At 34.9% G+C, this 13,705-nt stretch overlaps 1 protein-coding gene across 5 annotated transcripts in view; it reads right to left on the minus strand.

Moving 5' to 3' along the window:
• LOC147396350 (transcription factor GAMYB-like) overlaps positions 1-12,955 on the minus strand; it is a 35,574-nt gene extending 22,619 nt beyond the window's left edge. For 2 of the 5 annotated variants that reach the window (XM_086449994.1, XM_086449998.1), the window contains exons 1-2: positions 12,211-12,777; positions 11,172-11,591 (exon numbers count right to left, since the gene is read on the minus strand). In XM_086449994.1, the coding sequence (XP_086306120.1) occupies positions 11,172-11,522 (351 nt within the window). In that variant the 5' untranslated portion in view covers positions 11,523-11,591; positions 12,211-12,777. The other 3 variants (XM_086449996.1, XM_086449997.1, XM_086449995.1) reach the window with 3 other exon arrangements.
• Positions 12,956-13,705: the final 750 nt, after the last annotated feature.

Consider the following 13,705-nt stretch of genomic DNA (forward strand, 5'->3'; position numbering starts at 1 on the left):
GTTGTAGAGAAATAAGGGTTGGGACTCTATACCAAGCAGTACTTCTAATTGATTGACAAAACCAAAAAAAAAAGACTTGTGCTTTTCAATATAAGTTTTGATTTTGACTATTTTTACTTCAAAGTTATTTTCAAATTTTGTGGGTATATTTTCTGCAAACCCTCACGAGTCAAACTCGTCCACTAGGGGTAACCTAGCGGTTCAAGGGCTTGCTGCATTCGCTAAATGCAGTCGAGGTGCCTGCGAAAGTGGCAGTTTTATTTTCTAGGGACTAGAAAAAGGTAAGTTTGGGGGTGTGATGAGTGTCTCCAAACACTCAATTATACGCACATTTTCTGGATATTTATCTTGATTTTTGTACCTATTTCTCTATATTAAGATAATAATCATGATAAGCCTCAAACCACCACGTTGCATGTTAATTAGGCTTAATTATATATAAATAAATTCATTTACTAGATAAATCTAATTACGTGTGTTTCTTGTGCAGAAAATCAACAATTTGGAATCAAAATCTCAAGGCAAAAGCATTTGGGCCCACTTTGGAATGCCCTAACACTTTGGAATGCCCTAATCCTTTGGAATGCCCTAATCCTTAACTCATATTCTCCTCTTTTGTCTTTTTGTGCAAAGAAAAGTGGAGGCTACTTTTAGACTCTTCTACACACATTTTTCTCTATAAATAGAGCCTTCATTTCTAGAGAAAGGGTCCCATCTTGGTTCTCTTATCCAAGACTCCTTTAATCTAAGGCTCTTTGCCTATTCTCTTATTTTTTGTATTTTCATTTTCTAGTTATTTTCTTTTGTTAACTAGTCTTGTAAGAAGTAGAAGAAGAAGAAGTTGTAATTTTCTCCATGAAATGAAGAAAAGTTCTTTCATCTCTTGTCTTCCCTCTCTTGCAATGACATTAGGCTAAGTTCCCCTCCATTGGAGAGTGGAAAAGCCTAGAGCAAGTTCTTGTGTTATTTCTAATTTTATGCCTTTCTTTTATTTAAAATGCTTATGAATTCTCTTTAAGTTTCTTGCACATTTTATTCTTAATATAGATACTTTATGCTTAGATTAGATCAAGATAAAGTATGCTTAAATTAGATAATTTGTAGTAAGAAGTTCTCAAGAAATTCTACTTTGTTTTTGTTCCTTTATTTCATTTTAATTGCAAAACTTTCCGATCTAAGGAGCTAACACCAAGCCCTTATGATTGAGTTATAAAAAGGCTAGAGACTAGAAATTGCTCATTAACATGTTTTAGGTAGATCCACCTCCCATGGTGTTTTAATTCATAAGTTTACTTGCTTTTAATTTCATTTACTTTAGTTTATTTTCTAGCAATTTTACATCTTCTTATAAGTTCAAAAATACAAAGAAAAACAGTTTTAATTCCTTTTAGTTAATTTGAATTTTATCTTCTTAGCTTAGCTCTATTCCTCCTTTCTCTTGGGTTCGATCCCCTACTTGCCCCACAAGTAAGGTAAAACTAAGATTATTATTAACTCCGGTGAGAAGAACAACGATAGTCTCATCAATAAGCTCTTCTAATCCTGGTGTACGTCCATCTGCTGGGTCATTTAGAGTTGGAGAGTATGAGCTTCAAGATGATAATGATGACAATGATGGTGATGATGATGATCTTGCATTTGTTCAAGAAACGCAACCACCAGAGTCTCAACCATTAGGTCATCAGCCACCTGTTGATAGTTCTCCTAATATTAATGTTGATGGTGATGATATCCCTACATTTACTGCACCATCACACAAAAAATCTGGAGATTTTCAATCCCATTCCAAACGATAAAAAATGACGAATGCAACTATGTTGGGACAACAGATTGATCGTTTGATTGAAACAGTTTCGTCGAGGACGAGCGGGAGTAGTGCACCACCTCCACCACCACCTACACAACCTGGTAGCATTAAGGAGTGTATTGATCTGTTAGATGCAACAACAGAAATCATCCCTAATAGTGATCGTTATCGGTTTGCACTAAAATTATTTAGTATGAAGAAGGAGTATAGGCAAATTTGGTGCATATTGCGAACCGATGAACTCCGTATTGGATGGTTGGATGGTGAGATGGAGGATGCTCGAATTAATCGTTCGAAGTAGTATTTGTATACTTTTTGATATGTATGTTTATTGCAATCTTTCATTGATGGTTATGACTATATCCCACCCCTATGGTGGTATGCTATTGACAATGTCTGTTTATTTTTTTATGTTTTATGTGGATTGGGTGGTATGCCTATTATGTAGTGAATGTTAAACATGTTTATTGTGTTATCTATGTTATTTGAGTGTTATGGCTTGAATTTATATAATTTGTAATTATGTATTTATACAGACTTATGGATTTCGACGATGATACTTCCACGCACGATGATATGTCCAGTAATGATGAAATTCATGACGTGAATACCATAGATGATGATCTATCGTTAGATATTTTGGTAACAGGTGCCATTGTTGCAATACAACAATACGCTGACACCTTTATCTATAGGGAACCACATAGGAGTTCTGTTTATACTGGAGCAGATTATGTGCGTCATATCATTGATGAAGAGAGTAACACATGCAATGATTTATTTAGGATGGAACAACATATTTTCCTAAATTTGTGTGATATATTAGAAGGAAGGGGTCTGTTAAAAGACGAAAAGAAGATATCGATCAAAGAACAAGTTGCAATGTTTGTTTATACCGTGGGTCACAATGAAAGGCATAGGGTACTGAAGGCCAGTTTTAGACATTCATTAGATACAATTAACAAATATTTTCACATAGTTCTACGAGGCTTAATTGAAATTTCAAAGCTTTTGATCGTTCCTCCTAATATCAACGAAGTCTCGATGCATATACGAATCAATGAAAGATATTGGCCATATTTCAAGGTATTTTTTTAATAATTTTCTTTTATTTACCATTATTTTTAATAACGTCAAATATCGTTATTTATATTTGAAATATGTAAATATAAGGACTGTGTTGGGGCGATTGATGGGACACACATTAGTGCACATATCTCGTTCGTGCATCAGAATAGATTTCGAGGACACAAAGGCATAACACAAAATGTTATGGCTACTTGTGCTTTTGATATGACATTTACACATGTCGTAGCTGGATGGGAGGGATCAGCTAATGATTCTCGCGTGTTCCTCGACACTATTACGAAGTCATCATTACAATTTCCACATCCTCCTTCAGGTTAGTTATTTTAAAGTTAAGATAAAATACAATATTAAAATGCAATTTCCACATCTTCGTTCTTAATATATTATTTTCTTTTTTCAAGGCAAATATTATTTGGTCGACTCTGGATATCCATTGATGAAAGGTTACCTTGCACCTTATCGGGGTGTAACATATCATTTACAAGATTTTAAAAGAGAGTTGAGGTCAAGAACAGATAAAGAATTCTTTAATTATATGCATTCTTCACTTAGGAATGTCATAGAACGATGTTTTGGAGTTTTAAAGGCAAAATGGCCAATTTTGAAGTAAATGCCACGTTACAAATTTGAAACACAACGAGATATTACATTGGCTTGCATGACACTCCATAACTTCATAAGAAAGCATGCAATTACAGATGAAGAATTCTTATGTTTCGAAGAAGAACAAATTGTGGAAGATGAAGGGGGTACACCTGAACATGATAATAATGGTGAGCATGTAGATCGTCGATCTCATGTTACCATGGAGAGGACAAGGACTGGAATAACTAATGCATTATATGCTATTTATAATAGAACTTAAGAGCTTTGATTTATTTTAGATTTGTTCTTAATGAAAATTACATTTCTCTTTTTTTATGATATTGTAGTACTTTTTATTTGATAAAATGTGATTTGTGTATGGGATGTTATGTGGATATTGGAATGTGTATAAGATGTTATGTGGAGGTTGGATTGTGTATGGGATGTTATGTGGAAGTTGGATTGTGTATGCAATGCTAATGTGTATGGGATGTTATGTGGATATTGGATTATGTATTATGCAGGTATTTTCTTTTTTCAGGAAAATCTCATATGTCCATTTTTAAGAGGAGATGCTGCCAAAATTTCGATAGAATTATAAAAATTATAAATTTTGTTAAAGTAAAATAATATATATATATATATATATATATATATATATATATATATATATATTTATTAAGACATTCTGGTCATTTTTTATTATAATGTTAATAGTAACATTTCTCTTAAAACAATGATGAACTATAATGACTTAAAACATATTAATGTACGTATTATGTATTTTTTTTAATGTTCATGTGTATTAGATATTGCGTGGATGATATATTATGTATTATGCAGTGCATTATGCAGGTATTTTTTTTATTAGGAAAATTTCATATGTCCATTTTTAAGAGGAGATGCTATCGAAATTTCGATAGAATTATAAATTTTATAAATTTATTTTAATTAAAAATAATTATTTTTATAATTTTTTAATATAAATTTATTATATTTATATATGTATTTAGTGTAATTATATATTTATTAAAGTATTCTGATAATTTTTTATGCATTCTGGGTGCATTATCAACATTAAGGGTATTTTGGTCATTTTATCATAATCCAGTAATAAAAAACTATCAAACGAACATGCTTTTTTGGCTTCTGTGCTTATGTAACGAACAAGCTTCTGCTGGATATGGCTTTTCAGACTCTAGGCTTCTGCTTCTTCTAGAAGCCAGCTTCTGGAGCTGAAGCTAGCTTCTGTAAAGAACAGACCCTGATTATCCAGCTCAGGTTGGCCATGGACCAAGACCTTAAGAAACGAGCCAATTAAATGGGTCATTCTTTCTTGACTACTCTAGACTGTTAATGATCATTGGCTAACCATATTCATCTATGCCAATCTGGCGTGCATGTGATCTTCAGTAAAACTCTATCATTTATACAATTATCTTTACATCTTGTTCTCCATTAAAGAAAGATAGGAAATTCCCGGATTCTTGTTGTGATGTTAAGTTCTTATGCATCCCATACTGCATAAGAAATCAGACATCACAACTGTTATCCTAAAATAATGTGTCGCTCCGGAAGTGACACAACACGTTATACTTTGTAGGCTTTCACAAACTCTTTAATCGATCACTAAAATAATATATATAAGTAAAACATTTTCATTTTTTTTTTCAAAATATAAAACTTCTCTTTTTTCGAAATATAAAACTTTTCTATTTTTTAAAAACATGAAACAAAAAATAATAGCCAAATATGTGAGTTGAATACCCAATCCATTAGTCAACATAAATACACCCTCTATCGTTTCTTTTCTGTTTTTCGTTTCATTTCATTTCTTTCTTTTTTTCCCCCGTGTCTTACATGATGATGAGCCGAAGCATTTCCACTTTTTTTTTCATGTCTAACACAATCCTCGGATCAAAGCATTAGTGACTTACAAGGCATACGCCGAAGCATCTCACCACTAGGTATTCACTCCACATACACACTCAACTAAGAATCATGTTCTCAATAACCTCACAAGTTACCACACCGTCAATGTGACTTTATTATAAAAAAACAATAATCTATTTTGAAAATCATTTTTTTATCAATCCAAAACTTGAGTTTTCCTTTACAAAATGAATAAAAGCATTTTTGAAATCACAATGAACTACACGATCATCACATATCAAATTTATTATAAAATAACTCTATTGCTTAGTTAATTAAAATCATAGAAAAACTTGTTATAATTTTTCATTCTACAATTCTTTCAAAAATCTCTTTTTTAATCCACACCAATATTTCTATTTCTAAACTAAATGGTTAGTCAAAATAATTTCTGATTAATCATGGACTATGCTCGATTAGCTAAAAACCATGCTCTATTATTCCAATTAGTTTAATAATAAGAAACATTATTGATTTTTTATTCAAAACTAATTTTTAAAAAAATTACAATTAAAACATTTTACAAGATTGTTTTGGTGCATAACCAAAATCTCCTAGAACATAAATACAACATCGATATATCAAAATTCTAATCTAACATGCATGAATTCATTTTTTGCAAAATACATATAGTGTTAAGTGTATATTTTCCTCCACTCTCGGGTGAGTCATACCCCAGTTAAGCCATGTTAACAACCATTTACCCCAACAGACCGATCTGATGGGGAGGTGCAACAATGAATATAAGAGGGTCATGGGTCGAATTGGGGCCTGGTACGTGAGCACGCGCAGTAGTGGAGGTGGATAACACAACACTCAACACTCCCCCCTCACCCACAAGGGTGGAAAATTCCCTCGAGGAGACTTGAACCCATTACCTATACAAACCTAGCGCCTTGATACCATGTTGACAACCATTTACCCCAAAAGACCGATCTGTTGGAGAAGGGCAGAACTATGAATATAAGAGGGTCACAGGGCTTAACTAGGGTATGACTCACCCAAGAGTGGAGGAAAATATATACTCAACACTCCCCCTCACCCATAAGGGCGGAAAGATTCGAACCCGTGACCTATACGAACCAATGCTCTGATACTATGTGAACCAACCAACTACTCCAAAAGACTGATCTATGGGAAAAGGGAAGAATTATGAATATAAGAAGGTCACGAGGCTTAATTGGGGTATAACTCACTCGAGAGTAGAGGAAAATATACACTCAAAACTCACCCTCACCTATAAAGGTGGAAAGATTCAAACAGTGACATATACGAACCAACGCTCTGATACCATGCTAACCAACCAACTACACCAAAAGACCGATATGTTAGAGAAGGGGAGAACTATGAATATAAGAGGGTCACCAAGCTTAACTGGGGTATGACTTACTCAAGAATGGAGGAAAATATACACTCGACACTCCCCTCACCCATAAGGGTGGAAAGATTTAAACCCGTGACATATACGAACCAACGCTCTAATACCGTGTTAACCAACCAACGACTCCACAAACCCAATCTGTTGGAGAAGGGGAAAACTATGAATAAAAGAGGGTCACGGGGCTTAACTGGGGTATGACTCACCCAAGAGTGTTGGAAAATATACACTCAACACTCCCCCTCACCCATAAGGGTGGAAAGATTCGAACCCGTGACCTATACAAACCAACGCTCTAATACTATATTAACCAAATAACTACTCCAAAAGATCGATCTGTTGGAGAAGGGGAGAGCTATGAATATAAGAGGATCACGGGGCTTAACTGGGATATGACTCACCCAAGAGTGGGGAAAAATATATACTCAACATTCCCCCTCACCCATAAGCATGGAAAGTGTTAACCAACCAACAACTCCAAAAGACCAATCTGATGGGGAAGGCGCAACTATGAATATAAGAGGGTCAAGGGTCAAACTGGGGCACGATGCGTGAGCACGTGATACTCGGGAGCAGAGGTGAATAACACAATACGCAATACACCCCCTCACCCATAAGGGTGAAAAATTCCCTCAAGGAAACTCGAAACCATGACCTATACGAACCTAGCGCTCTGATACCATGTTAACAACCATTTATCCCAAAATACCGATCTGTTAAAGAAGGGGAAAACTACGAATAAAAGTGGGTCACAAGGCTTAACTGGGGTATGACTCACCCGAGAGTGGATGAAAATATACACTCAACACTCCCCCTCACCCATAAGGGTGGAAAGATTCAAACCCGTGACCTATACGAACCAGTGCTTTGATACCATGTTTACAACCATTTACCCTAAAAGACCAATTTGTTGGAGAAGAGAACTATAAATATAAGAGGGTCACAAGATGGGGCTTAACTAGGGTATGATGAGCATGTGACACCTAAGAGTGGAAGCGGATAACACAATACTCAACACTCCCCCTCACCCATAAGGGTGAAAAATTCTCTTGAGGAGACTCAAACCCGTGACCTATATGAACCTAACGCTTTGATACCATGCTAACCAACTAACTACTCCAAAAAACCGATTTGTTGGAGAAGGGGAGAACTATGAATATAAGAGTCACAAGGCTTAACTGGGGTATGACTCACTCGAGAGTAGAGGAGGAAAATATGTTGAGTTCAGTTCGACATCGGACACCCATTGCCTTGATTCTCTCCTTATAAGCTCATAGGCCTCTCTACTCGTTGCCAATTGGTTTTGAGTTGGACCGCCCCAAGTTATCATGGTATCAGAGCGAGCCTTTCTCTCCTCCGCGTCACCTAGTTCATATCTCCACGTGCTTTGGCCCAGTCCAGCCCACACATGCGGGGGCGTGTTGAGTTTAGTCCTACATCGGTCACTCATTGCCTTCTCTCTGTCTCTCTCCTTATAATCTCATGGGCCTCTCCACTCATTGCCAATTGGTTTTGAGTTGGACCCCCAAACTTATCATATTGAACATAAATTTTAAAATAACTAATTTACTTTGAAATAAAAACATTTTTTAAAACAAATCTATGATTACAATTAAGAAATTGGAAGTTCCCTATCTCATTGGATTCGATTCTTAGCTTAAGACCTTGAAATCCTAAATCTTTATTCAACTAGTCCAAATTTTTTTATTCATTTTCACTCCTTAACGAGATCAACACCTAAATTAAAAGTCAAGAGACAAACAACTTTAAGAGTCGACTTCTTTCAATAGGGTTAACAAAACTAAATATGAATTAACTCTTTATATTTATAAATATTCTTCTAAAATATCCTTTTGGATCAACTAACTTAAACATGAAATCAGGCTCATGCAAAACTATGTTTCTCAACAATTCTATACTAACTAACAGTCCATGATTGACAAAAAAAACTATCTCATCATGATCATGATTAATAATCATCAAATTTAATAAAATTTATTCCTCAAGATACGTAATAAATTTTTAGGGCATTACACCCTCACTTCCATGAGTTTCCTCTTCTTATCTCCCCTTTGCAATGACATTTGAATAAACCTTGACTTGATTTAGATGGATGTCAAAGCCATGTTACCCATACCACTATTGACTCACTCCACAACATCAACAAGTCCTTATCCAACTATTTACAATTAGAGAACTTAGAGACCTATGCAAGATCCTGAAACAAACAATCCACGATTTTTTTAGCAACAATCACTAACTTGGTCTAGGTTTAGGATGGTTCTTAGGCTATTTTCCATGTATTGTTAATTATCTAGGTTTTAGTTTTACTTATTTCTATGCTTTTTTTTTCTATAAGTAATAATTTCATTGATGCGAGGACAAAGAGTCCTCAAAGAAAAACAAGCGACAACTACTCCCTAATTACAAATTCCCACCTAAACAAGAAATCTTCAAAGAAAAAGCCCTTAAACTCCTTGAACTATTTACACCAAAAGAATAAGAAACCAAAGATACTGAAAATAAGCTCTTGTAAGTTGCTCTCATTGCCGTCAAACATGCACGAATTTCTTTCTTTCCACAAACCCCAACAAATTACAAAGGGTAGAATCTTCAACTTGCTAGAAAAGGAAGTGGACTTCGAACCAAAAAGAAGAGCGAGAAAATTGGGTTGACATCACAAGACCTTAAATAAAGAAAGAAAATGGGACCAAACACAAGAAGCAACCTCACAATGAATTAGTTGTAATATTAGGAGTGATTTAGGTATTTGATCTTCTATTGTTTTAATGTTTTCTTATTATTATATAAAGACTTTCAGCTGTAATTTTTTCAGCAGCTTGTGGAATACAAAATTCACAGGTTTCTCTAAGAGAACTTTCCATGGTGTGAAGTCATTGCCTCCTTGGTGTGATTCCAAGGTATAGGTTGCTCTGCCTCGGTGTAATTCCAAGTAAGTAAATAACTTTTCTCCTCCTATATCACTAAATTTTTCCCTTCATTTTCATGTTTGATTCAATCCCTAGTCCTGCTAAATCTGGCTAAACTCCATTCCCACTTAAAATGTGTTTTTTTCAACCTAACCTCCCACAAACCATCCTTCTTGTTATTCCTATTCAACCAAAACCTTACATCAGCTTTAACAACTACTGCCCCATAACCCTCTACAGACCATTCTTACTTTCCCTACACCCCTCTAACACCCTATCCCTAACTGACACACCGATCCCATCCCATACTTTTTGAAACCTTAAACTGCTGCTACACATCATCTAATATCCCAACCAAACCTTTTCCAAACCCTTCAACTCTAATCTATGTTAAAGGTACTCCACGCTAGCCCAACTTTACCCTTCTAATTCTCCCAGTACCTTTCTTAATCCAATCAAACCTATTTCCATACCCCCAAAAGCTAGCCGAAATTAATTATATACCCAAAACCCTAGTCAAAACCTAATCCCAACCATAGATATACCATAACCGAACCCTAACCACACCCATATACCCAACTAAATCCTTACTTAGACCTAAACCCTTCATTAAACCCTATTTTACTCTTCTCTACATTAATTTGTGACCAAAAAGGTTGTTGCAAATTATTATTTGTTACTATCATTGATCTATGCCATGTTTTGAAAAACCTATTAAGCATAACTTAATTCTTGAAATCCTTGAAAGGATCTAGAGATATTCCAGTTGTTAAGATTGAGACCCTAAGCTAATGGAAGGCAAATCTTCCATCGTCAATCCATCCTTCAAATACTTGAAAGACTTGTAATGTGAGATTATGACCGCCCTAAAGCCTGACCTTATTATACACAAGTTTTCAATTAAATGAATTATTCTTGATCCAATGCCCATCTTTAGTTTAGGCATCACCATCCTACATATTGGTCTCTCCGAAAAGAATTTCTTACTAATTTTGAAAATTTTATTGAGATCAATCAATGGAACAGGTATTTATAAAAAATAAAAAAATCAGTGGAACAGGTAATGAGAATGATTATTTGAATCATAAGTCAGCTTTAAATGCCTCATTAGCATTATATTGGTGAGGATAAGCAACTCTGCCCATATATTTTTACTATAGCCCTAGCCTAACTAAATGTGTGAAAAAATTTTGAGAAAAGCAAAAAACTATGAATTGAAATGTCAGGTTTATCAGGCCTACCATGTATATAACACATTGTTTGCATGTAGTGTAACTCATTTCTTTTGCATCTAAATTAAAGAAGATTTTTTTTTTATGTTTCTCTGTTACTATCTGGACCTTTCAGCCAGAGCTTATCATTCAAATACAACACAAAATGCATGAAAATAGGGTATAATAAACTTTAAGTCAAAAAAATATATATATGGTGATGAACTTTGTATACGTACATGTGCTGCCATTCGAGCCCATTTGTTCCCCATCTTGGCATGGAGTTCAACGATCACCTGTTCTTCATCTTCTGTAAATGCGCCCTTCTTCAAGTTTGGCCTCAGGTGATTAGCCCATCGCAGACGGCAGCTTTTGCCACAACGGGACAACCCTGAGTGCTTCTGAACAGAATTCCAGTTCCCCTCTCCATGCTTCTTGACATAATCCACTAACATGGCATCTTCTGCGGATGTCCACGGCCCTTTTTTCAGTACAGCCCCTCCTCCGCAGCTACCTTCATCAATCGATGGTAAATCCATCTGATCCTTTATGATCATCTCGTCCTCACTCTCATTTGTTGTACGACTCATCTCTCTGAATGTGTTTGCACACCAATTCCTCTCGCAAACTCAGAATTATTCAATCAAACATGCAACGTCCTGACCAAAATGAAATTGAAAGCCAAAAAAAAAAAAAAAAATAGTTAAATCAAAAACAGTTTCATGCATCAACTTTCAAACACTACAAGACCATTTCATAATAAACCATAGAAGAAACACTCTCCTCCACTAACAAAAACTAAATCTACACAGAAAAAGAACTGTAGTGCTAGTTGTGCTAGGGTCCTCATGTAATTCCCAAGGACCATCCAACAGTCCGGAATCTAATAAAAACAAACACCTCGAAGGAGTCCAACCTTTTCCAATCATCAAAACACTGAAGTATCATGTGCATGCCCAAATATTCCATGATTCCGAAATTTAGGTGAAGAACAATCCCAAACTAAAAGAAAGGAAATATTTTTGTTCAAATCTAGTCCTCCAAGTGGAAACCAGGATTCAGCAGTTGCATTATATGACACAAATCCAACAAAATACGAAAAGGGTTTGGTTCTACACTAATTAGTAAGCATTTCAAAAATCCTAAAAAACAAATTTAAGATCAATATAATCAGTATAATTCATCTTGAATATCCTGGTTTTTAAGTAAGTGATCTATGCCATTAAGGAACAAATTGATCCCAAAAACACAATATATCAAGTAAGGAGCAGACTAAACCTGAATCAAACTTCTGGCCGCACAATCCAAAGATGCGATTAACAATTCAGAACAGAAAATCAATATTCCCACAAAATCTTCCAAACCAAGTCTCACAAATCCTTAGAAATTCAAAAACCTAGCTCCAGTCCCAGCAATCAGCACAGATGAATCAAGTAAAACACAAAAAACCCCTAACCCTAAAACCAAAATGAAAGACAATCGCCAAAAAACAAAAAATAGAATAAAGCAAATATTTTTACTTAAAAACATACGTAAAAATGGAGAGAGAGTCCTCTAAATGAAATTCCAAAACCTAAAATCAACTCCAAAGCTACGAAAACCCTAGAATCAACCAAAAAGAAAACCCTAATTTTACCAACACAGAATGATCACCAAACCGTAACCCTAATCTTGGGAACATATGGAGAGAAGGATGGCGAAGTATGTACGTTGGGATTTGAAGGGATACGTGTTGTAGATAAGAGAAACTCTACAACAAAAAATAAATTTAAATTACATTTTTTTGAGAGAAAAAGAGAAATGGCAAGAGAAGCGCAAAAGTAGGGAAGAGATAAGAGGAGAGATTACTACCAGCTTTTTCGAATTTTGATTCAGCATTTCTATTAATTATTTTAAATCTTTCTTCACTTCCTACACCTGACCCCTGGTGCCCACTCTAACCCATCTTCCCATGGAGAGAGAGAGACTCAAACTCAACAGGGTTGACTCAGCCACTCAATCGCCAACCATCTCTTCTAAACACTTCTAAAGGCAGTCTAATTCCACCATGAGTCCGACTAGCCTTACTAAGTTAGTAAGGATTCCACTCTTAATAAGGGTCCTTGGTTCAGTTTGTGGCATCAATAAACATAATACCATGGTTCATAGTTAAGGAAGGCAAAATTTTATACCCATTGATTTTTAATTCTAAATTTGGGAGTTAGGCGGAAGTTGGATAGCAGTCTATTTTCAAAAACTTGAATCAAGTCAAAAAAATATATATATATTTTTTGACCTTTTTCATTTTTTAATCTAAGTTTTTCAATGAAATCTAGAGGGCTACGGTGTTGGATTGATAATGTGTAATCCATTTAAAGCAATTTAATCCTTAGTAAAGCTTAAAATCTTACCATGTTAGTGGGGTAAGTGTTCTTGGGTATAAAAGGGCATTTTTCATATGCCAACTGGATAAGAAGATATATTTTTTATGCCTCTTTTTATTTTATTTTTTAAAAATAGATGATTTAGAGGTACCCTAACACATTCAACATGTGAGATGCTGCTGTTTTCAAACTTTTGACATATCCCTTGACCTTGGTCTCATCTTCCATCTTTAGTTAAAAACTTTTGATTTTTCTTCTCAAAACTAGTCTTCTTCAACCTTCCCATCTTTTAATAGATCATAAAATGGGTTGGACTTGACCAGAAATCTAAGTGTTTCGATAATCAATCTTGATAGTTTTAAGGCTGTATTTTATATTACTTTTGTAACTTCTAAGTAACTTTTGTAAAA

Source organism: Akebia trifoliata, chromosome 8 (genome assembly GCF_017979445.1).
Source record: "Akebia trifoliata isolate Shusen 1 chromosome 8, ASM1797944v1, whole genome shotgun sequence".
NCBI classification, from domain to species: Eukaryota; Viridiplantae; Streptophyta; class Magnoliopsida; order Ranunculales; family Lardizabalaceae; genus Akebia; species Akebia trifoliata.